General features: G+C 58.8%; 2 protein-coding genes across 2 annotated transcripts; one reads left to right on the top strand and one right to left on the bottom strand.

Moving 5' to 3' along the window:
• Positions 1-6,469: 6,469 nt before the first annotated feature.
• Positions 6,470-15,427, top strand: KAT8 (lysine acetyltransferase 8). Its single transcript, XM_029058087.2, has 12 exons — positions 6,470-6,543; positions 6,748-6,851; positions 9,522-9,596; positions 9,763-9,938; positions 10,107-10,160; positions 12,805-12,969; positions 13,105-13,194; positions 13,710-13,850; positions 14,019-14,112; positions 14,190-14,340; positions 14,484-14,638; positions 15,167-15,427. Exons 1-12 carry the CDS (start codon positions 6,470-6,472, stop codon positions 15,229-15,231), a joined length of 1,344 nt encoding a protein of 447 aa, XP_028913920.1. The 3' UTR covers positions 15,232-15,427.
• Position 15,428: 1 nt separating this feature from the next.
• Positions 15,429-18,307, bottom strand: PRSS8 (serine protease 8). The gene is made up of 6 exons (XM_029057711.1): positions 18,218-18,307; positions 18,008-18,034; positions 17,594-17,756; positions 17,068-17,339; positions 16,803-16,969; positions 15,429-16,732 (listed from the first exon to the last, which is right to left on the bottom strand). The coding sequence occupies exons 1-6, from the start codon at positions 18,276-18,278 to the stop codon at positions 16,415-16,417; spliced, it is 1,008 nt and encodes a 335-aa protein (XP_028913544.1). The 5' UTR covers positions 18,279-18,307; the 3' UTR covers positions 15,429-16,414.
• Positions 18,308-19,273: the final 966 nt, after the last annotated feature.

Below are 19,273 nucleotides of genomic sequence, written 5' to 3'. Positions count from 1 at the left end.
CAGACATAATCCCTGTCCACAGGGAGCTTACGGTCTGGAGGACCGGACGGTGGCATGAGAACAGGGGGAGGCTGTTTTGTCGGCTTCTGCCCCACGGAGGTCTCCAAATAGGAGGGAACCAACCTGGCCCCGAACTGGAGATGCGGGCGCTTCACATCTCTAATCAGTTCGGCTAATAGCCTCCCCTTCCTTTCTGGTCGCCGGCCTGTGCCATCCAAGCCATCGGCCCAGGGTAGGGCAGGACTGGAAGCTGAATTGGCAGCAGGGTCGGGGTAGGGGGTGTGAGGCTCGGTGGGGGAACTGATGCGGCAAGAGAGGGGCTCCCCGTGTTTCAGCAGGCCCAGATCGGCCATCGTCATCCCTGTACCACTTCTGCTTTGGCCCTGTAGCCGTGGAGCCTGAAGCAATTGCTCAGCGGATCCCCCCTTACACAAACATCCTTCCTCTGGGTGTGTTCAAGCCTTTTTACCCAGTTTTCCCTTACAGCTCCTCTCCGTCTTTGTGGATTCTCACAATCGGTGCCCAAGGAGGGAAGAGAGGAGGTACCCTTTCCAAGGGCTCAGCTCCAATCTTGGAGGATACTGTTTCTTAAAACTTTAATTCATCTGCCTCCCCGCTCTATACCCTCACCCACCTCCCCGGTTCTTCAAATCCTAGCACCCTTAGGTACGTATTTCCCCTTTGCCTCCTAACTCTCAGCTCCCGAGGCCTCCCCCGATCCTCTCTAGTTCTTCGATCCCGTTCCCTGACCTTTTATTCTGGGAGATTTTGTTCAATAGTAACTTTGGGGGAGGGACAGCACCGGGGAAAAAAACCGACTGAAGGAACGCAGAAGTAAGCTGGGTGGGTGAGCGTTGTCCCACGTCTGCTTTCTGAAAGTGAGTGATTCATTTCACATTGACATTTGCATCCTAAATCTGACAAATTGCGGTTTGGGGCAAATGACTTGGATTTAATAATAATGTTGGTATTTGTTAAGCGCTTACTATGTGCCGAGCACTGTTCTAAGCGCTGGGGTAGACATAGGGGAATTAGGTTGTCCCACGTGGGGCTTACAGTCTTAATCCCCATTTTACAGATGAGGGAACTGAGGCACAGAGAAGTTAAGTGACTTAGAAAGGAGTGGGATCCGGAGAGGTGGGAGCAAGATGCCTGTGCTCTGGCGAGCCGGGCTTGGCAGGGAAAGGCCAACCAGAGCCAGGAAATCAGGCAAGCAATCAATCACATTATTGAGGGCTTACTAAGCGCTAAGCACTATGAGAAGCAGCGTGGCTCTGTGGAAAGAGCATGGGCTTGGGAGTGGGTTCTAATCTCGGCTCCGCCCCTTGTCAGCTGTGTGACTGAGCAAGTCACTCAACTTCTCTGTGCCTCAGTTACCTCATCTGTAAAATGGGGATTAAGACTGGGAGCCCCACGTGGGACAACTTGATTACCTTGTGTGTGCGTCCCACCCTTAGAACATTCATTCATTCAATAGTATTTATTGAGCACTTACTATGTGCAGAGCACTGGACTAAGCACTTGGAATGTACAGTTCGGCAACAGATCATCCTGGCCCGACGACGGGCTCAACAGTCTAATCGGGGGAGACAGACGGCAGAGCAAAACAGAACGAAACCAAAACAAGACAACATTATCAGGATAAATAGAATCAAGGGGATGGACACCTCACTTCTGAGGCTCATCTCCGCCCTTTGTCTCTGCTTTAGTTCCTGCTGGGCTGACTTCTGCTTGGCCTTCTCTAGCCGAATCCTTGGCTTTGGCTTTTTCCCGCCGCCGCACTGACGGATCCATGGCCAAGCAAGAGAACTCTCAGTGCTTGGCACATAGTAAGGGCTTAGCAAATACCATTATTATGTACTAAGCACTTGAGAAAGTAGAATACAATAGTTAGTTGCCAGACATGACCCCTCCCCACAAGGAGTTTAGGGGAGGCAGACATTAAAATAGGTTACAGATGGGGGAAATGGCAGAGTGTGGGACATGTACATAAGGGCTGTGGGGACGGGGTGAATACCTGGGTTCTGGGGACGGGGAGGGGGACACCCCAACATTCCCCCCTGCTCTTTTTCCTCCTTCCAGCCCTCAGCATTCCCACAAAAGGAGAAGCAACATGGCCTAGCAGAGAAAGTTTGAGCCTGGGTATCAGAGGACCTGGGTTTTAAGCCTGGCTCTGCCATTTGTCGTGTGACTCTGAGCAAGTCATTTCGCTTTTCTGTACCTCAGTCACCTCATCTGTAAAATGGGGATTAAGACTGGGAGTGTTAATGACAAAAACCTGTCCCTATATGGGACAGGTACTGTGTCCAACTTGATTAGCTTGTATCTACCGCAGCACTTAGTACAGTGCCTGGCTTGTATCAATCATATTTATGGACCACTTTCTGAATGCAGGGGACTGTACTAAGCACTTGGGAGAGTTCAACACAACTGCTTAATCAATACCTAAGAAAAGAGGGACTGAAGGGCTGAGAACGGTGGGAGAAAGGTGGCGGGGTGGGGGTGGGGGCAGCCAGAGGGAAGAATCTGAAAGCCGGAATGCATCTGGAGGCAAAATTTCCTTCAGCTCCTGGAACAGAGCTGATAAGAAAGGAAGATGAGCTTGCTCTGGGGATGGAGAACTTGTCTGCTGTGTGACCTTTGGCAAGTCACTTCGCTTCTCTGCGCTTCAGTTACCTCATCTGTAAAATGGGGATTGAGACCGTGAGCCCCATGTGGGCCAGGGACTGTGTCCAAGCCCATTGGCTTGTATCCTCCCCAGTGCTTAGTACAGCGCCTGGCACATGGTGAGCCCTTAACGAATACCGCAATTATTATTATTATCATCAGAATATTTGGAGAGCGAGGTGCAGAGAGAACAGGGAGCCATCCTGCTTTGGGGTCGGGGGTTGGAAGCTCAGGGATGTTTGCTACCTGAGGTAGAATATTAAGTGGTAAAATAGCCTGGGGTGGGGAAGACTGCTCCTCTGCAGAGGAATATTCAATGTCCCGAAGATCTTCCTTCCTCCCGACCCACTCGTACACCTCAAGTCGGGGGACTCAGAGCATGAAGACAGTGAAAGACCGAGGGGGAGCTGAAAATAATAATAATTATGGTACTTGTTAAGCACCTACTATGTGCCAAACACTCTTCTTAAGTGCTGGGTAGCTACAAATTAATCAGATTGTCTACCCCAGCGCTTAGAACAGTGCTCGGCACATAGTAAGCGCTTAATAAATACCAACATTATTATTATTATTATTAGATTGGACACGGTCCCTGTCCCACATGGAGCTCACAGCCTGGATCCCCATTTTACAAATGAGCCGACTGAGGCCCAGAGAAGTAAAGTGACTTGCCCAAGGTCACACAGCAGACAAGCGGCAGAGCTGGGATTAGAACCCAGGTCCTTCGGACTCCCAGACCCGTGCTCTCTTCCCCCTAGGCCACGCCGCTCCAGACAGTGCGGTGGGAATGATTTTGTCCCAGAGGAAGAATCTCTCGGAGCACAAGGATGAGGGGGGAGCTGATCTCACCCCGCAGCGTCTCATTTCCTTTCTTCCAGGATTCCTGTTCTCCGGGGACGGAGCAAGAAGCACAGCTGTGGGATCCAAATCTCTGCAGTGCCAAGGAGAAGAACCCAAGAAGGCCCACGTCCTGCCCCTGGCCTGGAACGCCCTCCCTCCTCAAATAATAATAAAATAATGGTATCTGTTATGTGCTTACTATGTGCCAAGCACTAAGTGCTGAAGGATACGAGGTAATCAGGTTGTCCCACGTGGGGCTCACATTTTACAGATGAGGTCAGTGAGGCCCAGAGAAGTGAAGTGACTTACCCAAAGTCACCCAGCTGACAAGTGGCGGAGCGGGAATTAATAATAATAATAATGCTGGTATTTGTTAAGCGCTTACGATGTGCCCAGCACTGTTCTAAGCGCTGGGGTAGACACAAGGGAATCAGGTTATCCCATGTGGGGCTCACAGTCTTCATCCCCGTTTTACAGGTGAGGTAACTGAGGCCCCGAGAAGTTAAGTGACTTGCCCAAAGTTACACAGCTGACAAGTGGCAGAGTGATGATTCGAACCCATGACCGCTGACTCCAAAGCTCTTTCCACTGAGCCACGCTGCTCTACCCTCTTTCAAAGCCTTACTAAAGAGACGTCTCCTCCAAGAGGCCTTCCCAAACTAAGCCCCATTTTCCCTCATCTCCCACACCCTTCTTCGTCGCCCTTTTCCCTTTGCTCTTTCCCTCCCCCGCATACAGCACTTCTGCAATATATCTGTCATTTTCTTTATTTGTATTGACGTCTGTCTCTCCCCCTCTAGACTGTGGGCTCGTTGTGGGCAGGGAATGTCACTGTTTATTGTGGTATTGTACTTTCCCAAGCGCTGAGTACAATGCTCTGCACATAGTAAGCGCTTAATGAATATGATGGAATTCATTCAGAAGCAGCGTGGCTCAGGGGAAAGAGCACGGGTTTGGGAGTCAGAGGTCAGGGGTTCGAATCGCGGCTCCGCCAGCTGTGTGACTGTGGGCCCGTCACTTCACTTCTCTGGGCCTCAGTTCCCTCATCTGTAAAATGGGGATGAAGACTGGGAGCCTCACGGGGGACAACCTGATGACCCTGTATCTATCCCAGTGCTTAGAACAGTGCTCTGCACATAGTAAGCGCTTAACAAATACCAGCATTATTATTATTCATTCACTGTCATATTTATTGAGCGCTTACTGTGCGCAGGGCACTGTAGTAAGCGCTTGGAGCGGACAATTCGGCAACAGATAGAGACCATCCCGGCCCACCGACGGGCTCCCCAGGTTCTCAGCTTTGTGGAGCTAGAGCTTAAATCCAAAGAAAATCCCTCCAGGATTCAGATGAGGGGGGTCGGGACAGGAGGGGCCCATAGATCCTGAGATTACCCACGGGACTCTGGAACTGAAAGGGAGCTGCCCTACTGAGGCCATTGCTGCGGCAGGAGGAAAGAGCCCGGGCTGGCAAGTCCGAGGTCATGGGTTCGAATCCCGGCTCCGCCCCTTGTCAGCTGTGTGACTTTGGGCAAGTCACTTCACTTCTTTGAGCCTCAGTTCCCTCATCTGTAAAATGGGGGATGAAGCCTGTGAGCCCCCACGGGGGACAATCTGATGACCTTGTACCTAGCCCAGCGCTTGGCACATAGAAAGCGCTTAACAAATGCTCTCATCATTATTATTATTATGATTCTCTGTGCCTCAGTGACCTCCTCTGTAAAATGGGGATGCAGCCTGTGAGCCCCACGGGGGACAACCTGATGACCTTGTATCTAGCCCAGCGCTTGGCACATAGTAAGCGCTTAACAAATGCTATCATCAATATTCTTATTCTCTGTGCCTCAGTGACCTCATCTGTCAAATGGGGATGAAGCCTGTGAGCCCCACGTGGGACAACCTGATGACCCTGTATCTACCCCAGCGCTTAGGACAGTGCTTGGCACATAGTCAGCGCTTAACAAATGCTATTATTCTTCTTATTCTCTGGGCCTCAGTGACCTCATCTGGAAAATGGGAATGAAGGCTGTGAGCCCCGTGTGGAACAACCCGATGACCTTGTCCCCCCCCCCCCCCCAGTGCTTAGAACAGTGCTGGGCACATAGAACTTAACAGATGCCATCATTATTCTTATTCTCCGGGCCTCAGTGACTTCATGTGTAAAATGGGGAATGAGCCTGTGAGCCCCACGGGGGACCACCTGATGACCTTGTACCTCCCTCCCCAGCGCTTAGCACATAGTCAGCGCTTAACAAATGCCCTCATTATTCTTATTCTCTGGGCCTCAGTGACCTCATCTGGAAAATGGGGAATGAAGCCTGTGAGCCCCATGTGGGGCCACCTGATGACCTTGTACCCTCCCCAGCGCTTAGCACGTAGTCAGCACTTAAATGTCATCATTATTCTTATTCTCTGGGCTTCAGTGACCTCATCTGGAAAATGGGGATGAAGCCTGTGAGCCCCACGGGGGACCACCTGATGACCCTGTCTCTCCCCCAGCGCTTAGGACAGTGCTTGGCACATAGTCAGCGCTTCACAAATGCCCTCATTATTCTTATTCTCTGGGCCTCAGTGACCTCATCTGGAAAATGGGGACTGAAGGCTGGGAGCCCCACGGGGGGCCACCTGATGACCTTGTACCCTCCCCAGCGCTTAGCACATAGTCAACACTTAACAAATGCCATCACTCTTCTTATTCTCTGGGCCTCGGTGACCTCATCTGGAAAATGGGGAGGAAGGCTGGGAGCCCCACGGGGGGCCTACCTGATGACCTTGTATCCCCTCCCAGCGCTTAGAACAGTGCTTGGCACATAGTCAGCGCTTCACGGTCTGCAGCATTCTTAAGGCCAAGCCCCCTTGAAGAGGCGCGTGGGGCCCGACCGGAAGGAGAAGGCGCCGCCCTGCCGGAAGAGGTCGCTCTTCCCCCCCGCGCCCCCCTCCCGCCGCGGCGCCGGAGAACGAGCCAATGGGAGGGCTCCACGTCACGGGGGCCGTTCGCCGCCCCGCCAATAGGAGGAGAGACGGCGGCGGCGCGCGGAGGTCACGTGCTCCGTCCCCCGGGCCGGCGCTCCGCCTCAGGCCGGGGCCGGGCGCTATGGAGGCGGCCGTGGCGGCGGCGGCGGCGGCGGTGGCGGCGGGGCCGGGCCCGGCGGGGGTCCCCGGGGAGGGGGAGGCGGAGCGGGAGCCGGCGGGGGCGGACAGGGGGCCGGGGGAGGGGTCGGGGTCGCCCCCGCCGCAGCCCCCGCCCCCGGGCCGCGCCTCCCCGCCGCCCGCCGCGCGGGGGGAGCCCGAGGTCACGGTGGAGATCGGGGAGACCTACTTGTGCCGCCGCCCCGACAGCACCTGGCGTAAGGGCCCGGGGGCGCCCGAGGGAGCTCGCGCGGGGGGCGGGGGCGGGGGCGGGGGGCGGGGCTCGCGCCGGGGGCGAGCCCGGGGATTGGAGGGTTGTCTGGGAGGGGGCGGGGCCGGAGGCTCGCGCGGGGGGCGGGGGCGGGAGGGGGCTGGGAGGGGCCGGGGGGAGGAGCTCGCGCCGGGGGCGGGGCCGGGGATTGGCGGGATGTGGGGCAGGGGGCGGGGCCGGGGGGCGGGGGCTCGCGCTGGGGGGCGGGGGAGGGGTGGGGGCTCGCGCCCGGGGCGTGGCCGGGGATTGGAGGGTTGTCTGCGAGGGGGTGGGGCCGGGGATGGGGGTTCGCGCTGCGGGGGGGTTGGCGGGGTCTGTGAGGGGGTGGGGCCTGGGCTGGGGCTCGCGCTGAGGGGCGGGGCCGGGGGGGGGTCTGGGCTGGGGCTCGCGCCGGGGGCGAGGCTGGGGAGTGGAGGGTTGTCTGCGAGGGGGTGGGGGCTCGCGCTGGGGGGGGGCGGGGCCGGGGATTGGAGGGTTGTCTGTGAGGGGGCGGGGCCGGGGAGGGGTGGGGGCTCGCGCCGGGGGTGAGGCCGGGGATTGGAGGGTTGCCTGCGAGGGGGCGGGGCCTGGGTGGGCGGGGTCGGGGAGGGGAGGGGCCGGGGGTAGGAGCTCGCGCTGGCGGTGAGGCCGGGGATTGGAGGGTTGCCTGCGAGGGGGCGGGGCCTGGGTGGGCGGGGTCTGGGAGGGGAGGGGCCGGGGGTAGGAGCTCGCGCTGGCGGTGAGGCCGGGGATTGGAGGGTTGCCTGCGAGGGGGCGGGGCCTGGGTGGGCGGGGTCGGGGAGGGGAGGGGCCGGGGGTAGGAGCTCGCGCTGGCGGTGAGGCCGGGGATTGGAGGGTTGCCTGCGATGGGGCGGGGCCTGGGTGGGCGGGGTCTGGGAGGGGAGGGGCCGGGGGTAGGAGCTCGCGCTGGCGGTGAGGCCGGGGATTGGAGGGTTGCCTGCGAGGGGGCGGGGCCGGGGTGGGCGGGGTCTGGGAGGGGAGGGGCCGGGGGTAGGAGCTCGCGCTGGCGGTGAGGCCGGGGATTGGAGGGTTGCCTGCGAGGGGGCGGGGCCGGGGTGGGCGGGGTCTGGGAGGGGAGGGGCCGGGGATTGGAGGGTTGCCAGCGAGGGGGTGGGGCCTAGGGTGGGGGCTCGCGCTGGGGAGGGGGGAGGGGGCCCTGTGAGGGGTGTGGCGGGGGGGGGGGGGGCGGTCATCATCATAATGATGACGATGGCATTTGTTAAGCGCCTCCTAGGGGCAAAGCACTGTTCTAAGCGCCGGGGAGGATCCAAGGTGATCCGGTGGTCCCGCGGGGGGGCTCCCAGTCGTCATCCCCAGTGTGGGCGGGGGGCTCGCAGAGTCCAAGTGGAATGGGGGCCCGGGAAGAGGGGGGTGGGGCCGTTACCACCCCCACCCCCGCCATGGGGGGCTTTAGGTGCAGAAGGGCCCACCTGGACCGGGCAGGAAGGAGACAGGGGAGGCAGCCCCTGACTCGGATGCGAATGAGCACCGGCCCGGAAAACGCCCCCCCCAGGCGCTCGGCCCAGCGAGGAGGAGGCCTGGGCCGCGGCGTTGGACTCCCCCCAGCGCTTAGTACAGTGCTCCACCTGGAGTTAGATGCTCAATAAACACCGTTGATTGACCGGAAGTGGGGAGAATAGTAATAATGTTGGTATTTAAGTGCTTACTATGTGCAGAGCCCTGTTCTGAGCGCTGGGGGAGAGACGGGGTCATCAGGTTGTCCCACCTGAGGCTCACCGTCTTCACCCCCAATTTACAGATGAGGGAACTGAGGCACAGAGAAGTGAAGTGACTCGCCCACAGTCACCCAGCTGACAAGTGGCAGAGCTGGGATTCGAACCCGTGACCTCTGATTCCCCAGCCCGGGCGCTTTCCACTGAGCCATGCTGCTTCCCAATAATAATAATGTTGGTATTTAAGCGCTTACTATGTGCAGAGCGCTGTTCTGAGCGCTGGGGGAGAGACAGGGTCATTAGGTTGTCCCACGTGAGGCTCACAGTCTTCACCCCCATTTTAGAGATGAGGTCACTGAGGCCCAGAGAAGTGAAGTGATTTACCCACAGTCACACAGTTGACAAGTGGCAGAGCTGGGATTCGAACCCGTGACCTCTGACTCCCCAGCCCGGGCTCTTTCCACTGAGCCATGCTGCTTCCCAATAATAATAATAATGTTGGTATTTGTTAAGCGCTTACTATGTGCAGAGCGCTGTTCTGAGCGCTGGGGGAGAGACAGGGTCATCAGGTTGTCCCACCTGAGGCTCACAGTCTTCGCCCCCATTTTACAGTTGAGGGAACTGAGGCCCAGAGAAGTGAAGTGACTTGCCCACAGTCACCCAGCTGACAAGTGGCAGAGCTGGGATTCGAACCCGTGACCTCTGACTCCCCAGCCTGGGCTCTTTCCACTGAGCCACGCTGCTTCCCAGTGGGAAGGAGAATGAGAATGGGAAGGGAAGGCTGCCGGCCCAGTAGTCGGACACTGACAAGGTGGAGGAGTGACTCCGAGAGGTGGGATAGGCCTTTAGGACTGTCCAAGAAGCCGAAGCTCGGGACCCATCCGAGCCCCCCGGCCCGTTCTCGATTCCTTCTCAGTGCCCGTCCCGTTCTCCCCACCCCGCAGACTCGGCCGAGGTGATCCAGTCTCGGGTGAACGACCAAGAGGGACGAGAGGAATTCTACGTGCACTACGTGGGCTGTGAGTCTTAGGGAGAGCGGGGGCAAGCCGTCGGCCCGGGGACGGGAGGGGACCGCCAGCGGCCCGGGAGTCTGGAGGGTGGAGGGCCCGGTCGGGGGAGACTTGGGGAAAGGGAGAAAGAAAGGATGAAACACCGTTCATCACCACCACCACCTCTCCCCTTCAGTTAACCGGCGGCTGGACGAATGGGTAGACAAGAACCGCCTGGCGCTAACCAAGACCGTGAAGGAGGCCGTGCAGAAGAACTCGGAGAAGTACCTGAGCGAGCTGGCCGAGCAGCCCGAGCGCAAGATCACCCGCAACCAGAAACGCAAACACGATGAAATCAACCACGTCCAGAAGGTCTCGGCTCCTCTCTTGAGTTCCCTTTTCTCCCCCCACCGGGGCCGGCCGCGGGGCGGGACCGGAAAACCCCCTTCCCTAGGAAACTCCTTATAAATACCCAACGTTCTCCCCACGCTCCGGGACCTGGTACGATTCCAGCCTCATTTTTACTCTCCTCTCCCTCAGACCTATGCGGAGATGGACCCCACCACGGCGGCCCTGGAGAAAGAACACGAGGCGGTAAGTGAGGGGCTGAGGCCAGACGGCCCAACCCCTCGAGACGTGAGCTCCTTGGGGGCCGGGAATGTCTCTGCTCACTCCTCGTATCGTACTTTCCCAAGCGCTTAGTACAGCGCTCTGCACACAGTAAGTGCTCGGTACCTTTTTAAAAAGTGGTGTTTGTTGAGTGGGGTAGATACCAGCTAATCAGGTTGGACACAACCCCAGTCTTAATGCCTGTTTTACAAATGAGGTAGCTGAGGCACCGAGAAGTGAGGCGACTTGCCCGGGGTCATAGAGCGGACACAGGTAGCGGAGCTGGGATTAAAACCCAGGTCCTCGGACTCCCAGACCCGTGCTCTTTTTACTAGGCCATGATACTTCACTAATTGATTAAGCACAGAGGGAAGGCTTTTAGAAGTAGGACAGTGTGCCAGAGCGGAAAGGGCAACGGAAGAGAGAATTCCCAGCATCCCAAGTCCTATAAACCCATCAGCCAGTTCTAGCTTTTACGTACTTACACCCAGCATCAGCCCTTACGTGTTTTTATTCAGTTATACGTTCACTTATTTACTGCTCTCTAAGTACTGTTTTTGTCTCTTTTCCCCTCTTGGAGTGTAACGGGGAGGGACTGTGTTGCTTGTTCTGTACCTCCCAGATGAGTACAGTCTATCGCACCCAGGGCGCGCTCAATATATGGTATTGCTTCTACTATCCAGAGGAGAGAAAGACAGAGGCCAAATTGCCAAGCAGTATACTAAGCACGGGAGTGGATACAAGCAAATCAGGTTAGACGCAGTCCCCTGTCTTCTGTGAGGCTTAGTCTGAATCCCCGTTTTAGAGATGTGGTAACTGAGGCCCAGTGAAGTGTCTGAGGTCACACAGCACCCAAATGGCAGAGCAGGGATTAGAACCCACGACCTTCTGACTCTCAGGCCCGCGGTCTATCCACTGCGCCACGCTGCTTCTCTCTCGGGTCAGTGGGAAGGGGGACCATGGTGGAGTCGGGGTTGGGCTACCCTATCCTGGGGGCAGAGGATGGTCCTTGAGATGTGATGATATTAAGCGCTTACTATGTGCCAAATGCTGGGGTAGGGACAAGACTATCGGCTTGGACACTGTCTTTGCCACCCTGGCCCCAGCTTTCTCCATCTTGCGTGCCAACTCTGTTCCCTCTCCCCATCTCACCTCCTGGCTCTGCCTCGTTCCTGACTCTGCAGTGTCTGAGCCTTGGTGCACACAGTTCCTTTGGCCTCGGGGACACTCGGCCCTCAGCCCGACCCATCTTCAAAGCCCGCCTCAAATCCCACTCCTCCAGGAAGGCCTTCCCTAAGCGCTCCATAAATACGATTGAATGAAATCCCAACATCCCAAGTCGAGTCAACCCAACAGCCTCCCTTAGCTCTTACGTCGTACCCCTCTTCAGCACTTACGAAAACGTGTATATTTTTCTGCCACTCCACTCTATTGTCTGCACTTATTTTCTCTCAGTTCCTCCTTCTGCTATCTCTAAGTGATTTGTTAGCTTTGTTAGTGTTAGTGATCGGTTAGTGCTCCCCAGTGATTGATGCACTTCCTCGATGTGGCTGTAAAAGACAAGCCAGTGCCTCAGAGCCCGGGCAGGGCCTAAGCAAGACCCACCCCACTGAGACCCTGAAGTTGGTGATGACGGGGAGGGGCAGGAGGGGAAGCCGCCTCTAGAATAATAATAATAATGTTGGTATTTGTTAAGCGCTTACTATGTGCGGAGCACCGTTCTAAGCGCTGGGGTAGATTCAGGGTAATCAGGTTGACCCACGTGAGGCTCACAGTCTTAATCCCCATTTTACAGATGAGGTAACTGAGGCACAGAGAAGTGAAGTGACTTGCCCAGAGTCACACAGCTGACAAGTGGCAGAGCCGGGATACGAACCCATGACCTCTGACTCCCAAGCCTCCGCTCCTTCCCCTGAGCCACGCTGCTTCTCTAAAAGTGGGTGGCTTCCTGCTTTTTAAGGTCACACCTCCCCCAAGAGACCTTCCCCCGTTAAGTGCCCTTTTTCCCAGCTCCCTCTTCCTTCTGCGTCATCTATGTACTTGGATTTGTGACCTTTGGGCATTTGATAGTCACTCCATCCTCAGCCCCGTTCATCTATAAACGATACACTGTAAATCAGTTACAGTAATGTCTCTCTCCCCCATTGTGAGCCCACTGTGGATAGGGAACATATATCCCAACCTTTGTATTCTCCCAAATGCCTGTTACTTGTATTCTCCCAAGTGCAGAGCACGCAGCACCCAATAAATACCTCCGGTGATGAAGAGGTGGAAGGAGACGGGGTGGGTAGGAGTGGGAGAGAGCCATGTCGGAGAGTGGGAATGGGAGAAGAAGCTCGGTTTGTCGTGGCCTGACGGACGGGCGGCGAACCTGAGTTGGAGCTCCCATCTGTGCGTGTCCATTTCTGGCTTGGCGCTATCTGGCTCCAGGGTGCTGGACCTGATGACGTGCTCTGTGGTTCCAGTGTGGGGTTGGGGAGGGGGCGGTGATCTCTCTCCTTCACCCCCTCCCCACCTACGTCGGAACCTGCGACTAAATCCTGCCGCCCTCACCCGGGTCAGCTGCTTCTCCGCGTTTTATCGGTGGTCGTCTTCGAGGAGTCCAGAAACCATCACCCTCTCTCCTCAGATCACCAAGGTGAAGTACGTGGACAAGATTCACATTGGGAACTACGAAATCGATGCCTGGTATTTCTCCCCGTTCCCGGAGGATTACGGGAAGCAGCCCAAACTCTGGCTCTGCGAGTACTGTCTCAAGTACATGAAGTTTGAGAAGAGCTACCGGTTCCACCTGGTGAGGCTGGAGAGACAGGAGGGGAGAGGTCCCAGGTGGTGGCCGGGGAAGTCGGCGGGCAGGGCCCGGAGGCAGCCGCGGGACCGAGCTCAGAGAGCCGACGTCAGAGCGCCGGTCTTCTCCCTTCCCAAACAGGGGCAGTGCCAGTGGAGACAGCCCCCCGGCAAGGAAATCTACCGCAAAAACAACATCTCTGTGTATGAGGTCGATGGCAAAGACCATAAGGTGGGTCCCAGGGTCCGGGGTTGAAGGGAATACTCACTCGGTGCGGGAAGCCTTGCCGAAGGGTTCGGCGTGAAGCACAAGGCAGCTCTTCGGCGTGGGGGGACGGAGGGATGTTCCCCAAGGGTCCTCTCTTTGGGTGACCAGCAGTGAGACCTCCGAAGCAGCTCTTCCTTTCTCAAAGGACCTGTGAATCGTGGTGAGGAGGCTGCCCGAGAATCCGTTGTATTTGCGTAGAGGTTTGGATTGAGGCTTTTTGACAAGGCGACTTCTCCAGGGTCGCTGTCTCCCCACTCTGGGGGATGGGGAGAGGTTGCCGGCCCAGACCTGGCAGAGCCCTTGGAGCGCCTTGGTGAAGGAGGGAGGTCAGGGTCTCTGTTTCCAAGGGAGCAGCTGAGCGGGGCGCTGCCACGTCGGGAGGGGAGACGACCACCTTGCTTCCGGGGCTGGCTTGCAGACGTCCGTGGAGACCCCTTCGCCTTTCCCAAGCCCCTTACCCCGATCCCAACCCCCCTCAGATTTACTGTCAGAATCTGTGCCTGCTGGCTAAACTCTTCCTGGACCACAAGACCCTCTACTTCGACGTGGAGCCCTTCGTCTTCTACATCCTGACCGAAGTCGATCGGCAAGGGGCGCACATAGTGGGCTACTTCTCCAAGGTGCAGAGAGGAAAGACCCGCCGTGGGGAAGGCGACGAAGGGGGCGGGGGGGGGGAGCGGCAGCTGAGAGGGGGAGCTGCGGCTCTGGCAGAGGAAAGGGGTGGATGCCGGGGGGAGGGAGGGGGGTCCAGCTGCCACCTTCTGCTTGACCTCCCGCTCTTGGAGCAGGAGAAAGAGTCCCCAGATGGGAACAACGTGGCCTGCATCCTGACCCTGCCCCCCTACCAGCGTCGCGGCTACGGCAAATTTCTCATCGCTTTCAGTGAGTGCTGGCGGCGGGGCGGGCCCGGAGGGGGCGGGGTGGGGGCTCCCGGGTCCTGACCCCTTCCCCCTTGCCAGGCTACGAGTTGTCGAAGTTGGAGAGCACAGTGGGGTCCCCCGAGAAGCCGCTGTCCGACCTGGGCAAGCTGAGCTACCGCAGCTATTGGTCCTGGGTGCTCCTGGAGATCCTGAGAGACTTCCGGGGCACGCTGTCCATCAAGGACCTCAGGTGACAGAGGGATAAAGAGCAGACGTCTGGGTCCCAGGGGTCCGGCCGGCTCTCTCCCTCTCCCCCCCAAAACCATCCTCTCCCCTCCCCAGACTCTGCAGCACTTAGCACCTCCCATTCACCACCACCCCCCTCCCCCCCAGCCAGATGACCAGCATCACCCAGAACGACATCATCAGCACCCTGCAGTCCCTCAACATGGTCAAATATTGGAAGGGGCAGCATGTGATCTGCGTGACCCCGAAGCTAGTGGAAGAGCACCTCAAGAGCGCGCAATACAAGAAGCCTCCCATCACAGGTATCTCCCCGTCACAGGGGCCTCTCCCAGCTAGAGCGTCCGGGGGTGGGGGTGAGGTGGGGGGGCAAGGGTCCGGACCGTGGACCTTCTAGACCTTCCCCTGGGCCTACCTGCGTCCACTCTTAGGGGGCAGGAAGGAGGCGGGGCCTCCTGAGGGAAGGCCCTGCGCTGGCACCTTCCTACGGCACTGCAAACAGGTTCTTCCTGTTCCTGGCCCGATGGCAGAAGCCAGGCGCTCTTTGGAGGAGTCCAGTTTCCCCCACCTCTTCCTCCAACCCCCCTCCCTCCCAGACTCAATCTGACCTTTTGTTCTCACCTGTGTCAGGTGAAACTTGGCCCGGGGCCCAGGACAAACAAGGGCTCCTTTCCTCCCTCGCCATCAGGACTCCAGCCCCCGTTCCCTCCTCCCCCTCCCCCAGTCCCCTGGCAGCGGCGGAGCCTGCGCATGAGCTGGGTCTTCCTCAGGGTTAGGCTGGATTGTTGCTGAGCCACACTTGAGCTCCTTCTGTTTTTTCCTATCCCCTGCAGTGGACTCTGTCTGCCTCAAATGGGCCCCACCGAAGCACAAACAAGTGAAGCTGTCCAAGAAGTGAAGTGGGTTGGGGGGGGGGGGGGGACACAGGCTACGACCACCACCGGCCCCAGGGACCCCAGCATCACCCCCCGGAGCATCACCCCCTACTCCATGCCTGCTGAGTTGCTCCGCCTTCCTTATAAATATGTAAATAGATACTCACTCCTTCCCAGATTCCTAGAATTATTTTTTTAAATAAAGAGACCTGAACCTGGCTTCAGCCTTGATGGGGAATGGGAGGGCCCAGGCCACCCCAGCAGCAAGGGCCAGCTTACCCCAACAACCTCCATATGTTTATTGGGGCTGAAAGGGGAGACAGGTCCTCTCTCTCTCTCTTTCTCTCCCACCCACCCCCCAGAGGTGGCTCAGGCCGCCAGGGTCCAGTGGATGAGAGTCAAAGTCCTTCTCCAACAAGTGGGCTGCACTGCTGTGAAGGGGGAAATCACGGGGATTTGGGGTCTGGCCCCAGGGCCAGCAGCTGGTTCAGGCACAGCTACCTGAGCAAGAAGCGGTTCTCCTGGGGCTGGGAAGAAAAGTCTGGGTCCTTCATTTGAAAAAATAAAAATTAAAAAAAAGTCAGGGCTAAGCTGTAGCACGTAGTCCCGGGTGACTGCTGCCAGACAATTGATGAGATTTAGCTTGCTTCTTCTGTCCTCTGGCAACATGGGAGCCAAGAAGGATCAGGTTGGCTTCAGGCACGTGTTTGTGTGTGGTTGTATGTAGCTGTTAGGCCAGTGCCAAAGTTCTGGAAGAGATGGTTGAGTCTGAAACTGGGGACGAGGCCTGCCCCAAGCCGACATCCTCCTGGGACGGGCCCTCGGAAGACAGTCCGGAGGCTCAGACTTTATCGGTAACGAAGGGTTGGGGCCGAAAACCCCAGCTTAGGCCAGGGACCGGCAGTGGGCGGGGAGGGCCGGCATTATCCTCCTGCAGCAACGGCGAAGATCACCTGGCCTGTTGGTCTCTCCTCCCATGCCCTAGGCTGGCAGGGTCCAGTATCGATTCCTTCGGCAGCAGGCAGACAGAGAGGCCATGTGACCGCCCTGCAACAGGTGGGCGAGGAGCCCCCAGGAGCAGAGTGGCTCAGTCCTTTGGCAACAGGAGGAACAAAGCTGACTGGGAGCAAACGATGAGGCGCGTCTCCGTGGGGCCCTTCAGCAGCAGGTGGGAACACGAGTCCCAGGGGGCCTGGGAAACCCAGTTCAGATGTCCGACGATAAGCCACAGAGCACCCCTAAACTCAGCAGCAGCAGCAGCCCTGAGCCCAGGGGGGCAGGAGAGGAGTTGGGCGGGGTCGTTCCAGGGCGGCAGAGAGTCCCGTCGGGCTGGGACTCGCTGGGTACCGTCACGGCCTGGAGCCGGACCTCGGGGACGTACCGGTGGATCCAGGAGGCGTAGCTGGACGTCAGCGTGTATACCCCGGGCCGGTTTGGGGCCCCGCAGGCGTCCCCCCAGCTCACCACTCCGGCCAGGAACCAGGAACCCCCGACGGGGCAGGACAGGGGTCCTCCAGAGTCACCCTGTGTGGAGAAAGGGTCAGTCTCCCGTGGCCCCATGCCACTCCCTCCACCTGGGCCCCGGGCTCCTCACCTGGCAAGCGTCCTTGCCCCCCTTCACGTAACCGGCACAGACCATGTCCTGCTGGATGAAGTGTGGCTCTTGGGGGTTGGGGTTGATGTTGTACAGGCAGTTACAGGTCTCGCGGCTGATCAGGGGCACTTCCAGCTGCTGCAGGATCCTGGGGGCCGGAAGACTCACTGTGGGAGGGCGGGAAGGAGTCACGAGTGAGCCGGGAACCGGTCACCCGCCCCTCTCCGGAGCCAGCTCCGTCTCAGCTGGGCCACCACCATCTCACCGGAGCTCTTCACGTGGCCCCAGCCGGTCACGGTGCAGCGGTGGCCGTTGGGAAAGGAGACGTTGGAGGCCGGGAGGCAGACGGGCCTGATGTAGCGCGTATAGGGCACGGGGTCCCCGAGCCGTATCAGGGCGATGTCCCCCGTGGAGCCCTCCTCGCGGTAGTCAGGGTGGGTGTGCACCGCCTCCACTCTTTTCACTACCAAGTCCGAACTGAAGGAGTCCAGCTGGTGGGCCCCCATTCGGATGTCGTAGTCCTCGATCTTGTTTTCCCTGAGAGACAGAGCGAGAAGGTGGGAAGGGAGAAGGTAAGGGGAGCCGGGGGTCCTCTCCAACTCGCCCCTCGCCCCCAGGGGAAGCCCCTCTCCACGCCCCCCATCTCTCCCTTCCTTCAACTTCGCAGCTCCACCCTCCCCATCCCCACCACAGTTCTCCAGTCTCTTCCCGATCCCCCTTCCTCCCGCAACGGGCCGCCCGGCTCTCCCCTCGTCCTCCGGCCCCGGATCCCGCGGCCCCCCCGGCTCTACCTGGGGAAGCAGTGAGCGGCCGTCAGCACCCACTGACTGGCGATGAGGGAGCCCCCGCAGACGTGGCCGCCGTTGTGTAGGATGCTGACCTGCCACGGCCACTGGCCCGCCTGGGCGTTCTGGCCCCCGACGATGCGGGCCTGGAGGACCACGCCGCAAGGGACTGCGGGGAGAGAATCGTAACGGTGACGCTGGTATCCCTTAAGCGCTTACTCCGTGCCAAGCACTGTTCTAAGCGCTGGGGGAGACGCAAGGTCATCCCATCTGCTCCCACTCTCCCACTCGTTGCTTCTCCCCTCTCCGCCTTCCCCCCTCATTCATCCATTCGCTCAATCGTATTTAGTGAGCGCTTACTGTGTGCAGAGGACTGGACTGAGCGCTTAGGAGAGTCCACTATCGGGAGGTGGGCCTTACCTGGGTCGAATTCGCTTCCATCGGCACCTGCGAGGGAAGAGGCCGAAGGGTCAGGGGGAAGGTGAGTGGGCAGGAGCGAGGGGTCGGGGGTCGCCCAGGTGGGCGTCGGAGCTCAGGGGTGGGGGGACCCAGGCCACGGCGGGAGGGGAGGGGAGGGGAGGGTGGCGACGGGGGGCAGAAAGTTGGTCCAGGACCCAGCCGGCTCCTTACCTGTCCCGAGCAGGAGCAGCAGGCCCAGGAGCCCAGAGTGCAGCCCCCTCGGCCGACTCATGGCCCCAGCGTGTGTGTGTGTGTGTCCGGCCCCACCCCCGACCCCCGACCCCCGACCCCCGACCCCCTGGCTTCTGCTCCGGCAGCGGAGTCCGGAGTCCCACGGCCGAGCCGGCTCCCGGGGGTCCGGGAGGGGAAGGGAGCGAGTCCGAGGCGGGGAGCGGGAGCGGCGGGACTCCGAATGGAGGCTGAGCTGCGGGGAACCGGTGTCACCTGTTTCCAGATTGCACGTCCCGGCCCCGCCCCCGGCCTGGCCGCTCCCTCCATTCCTCCCCCCACTTCCCTGAATTTTATCTGATCCTTCCCTGGCCCCCTCCGCCCCGTCTCTCCCCTCCTCGCCGGCCCCCAGGTCGGGAGGTGGGGGTGGCCTTTGTTCCCGCCTTTACCTCCTCCTAGAATTGTCTCTCCCCTCCCCCCCGGGGCCTGCCGAGGCCTTTGTTACCTTCGGGTCACCCATCAACCTCCCTTCTTCATAATAACAATAATAATGTTGGTATTTGTTAAGCGCTTACTATGTGCAGAGCGCTGTTCTAAGCGCCGGGGTAGATACAGGGTCATCAGATTGTCCCACCTGAGGCTCACAGTCTTCATCCCCATTTTCCAGATGAGGGAACTGAGGCACAGAGAAGTGAGGTGACTTGCCCACAGTCACACAGTCGACAAGTGGCAGAGCTGGGATTCGAACCCATGATCTCTGACTCCTAAGCTCGTTACTTTGTGCCGAGCACCGTTCTAGGCGCTAGGGGAGATACAAGGTCATCAGGCGGTCCCACGTAGGGCTCACAGCCTTCATCCCCATCTTATGGATGAGGAGACCGAGGCCCAGAGAAGTGAGGTGACTTGCCCAAGGTCACACAGCTGACAAGCGGTGGAGCCGGGATTAGAACCCACGACCTCTGACTCCCAAGCCCGGGCTCTTTCCGTGAGCTGGGCCCAAACCCTGAAACCCCTAGGAACCCATCTGGAGGTTGGGGGGGTTGTCCGGGCTGGGGGGCT

The sequence above is a fragment of the Ornithorhynchus anatinus genome, chromosome 2 (genome assembly GCF_004115215.2).
Source record: "Ornithorhynchus anatinus isolate Pmale09 chromosome 2, mOrnAna1.pri.v4, whole genome shotgun sequence".
Taxonomy (NCBI): Eukaryota; Metazoa; Chordata; class Mammalia; order Monotremata; family Ornithorhynchidae; genus Ornithorhynchus; species Ornithorhynchus anatinus.
The sequence above is the reverse complement of the archived record's forward strand: the minus strand, read 5'-3'. Positions and strand labels throughout refer to the sequence as shown.

Excerpts from the sequence above, each read along its gene's own strand:
- PRSS8 (XM_029057711.1), bottom strand. The coding sequence starts at position 18,278 with ATGAGTCGGCCGAGGGGGCTGCACTCTGGGCTCCTGGGCCTGCTGCTC. Across the intron at positions 18,035-18,217 it reads GCTGCTCCTGCTCGGGACAG|GTGCCGATGGAAGCGAATTC; the intron begins GTAAGGAGCCGG and ends CTTCCCTCGCAG. Across the intron at positions 16,733-16,802 it reads GGGGCAAGGACGCTTGCCAG|GGTGACTCTGGAGGACCCCT; the intron begins GTGAGGAGCCCG and ends TTCTCCACACAG.
- KAT8 (XM_029058087.2), top strand. The coding sequence starts at position 6,470 with ATGGGAGGGCTCCACGTCACGGGGGCCGTTCGCCGCCCCGCCAATAGG. Across the intron at positions 9,597-9,762 it reads CTACGTGCACTACGTGGGCT|TTAACCGGCGGCTGGACGAA; the intron begins GTGAGTCTTAGG and ends TCTCCCCTTCAG. Across the intron at positions 14,341-14,483 it reads CTGTCCATCAAGGACCTCAG|CCAGATGACCAGCATCACCC; the intron begins GTGACAGAGGGA and ends CCTCCCCCCCAG.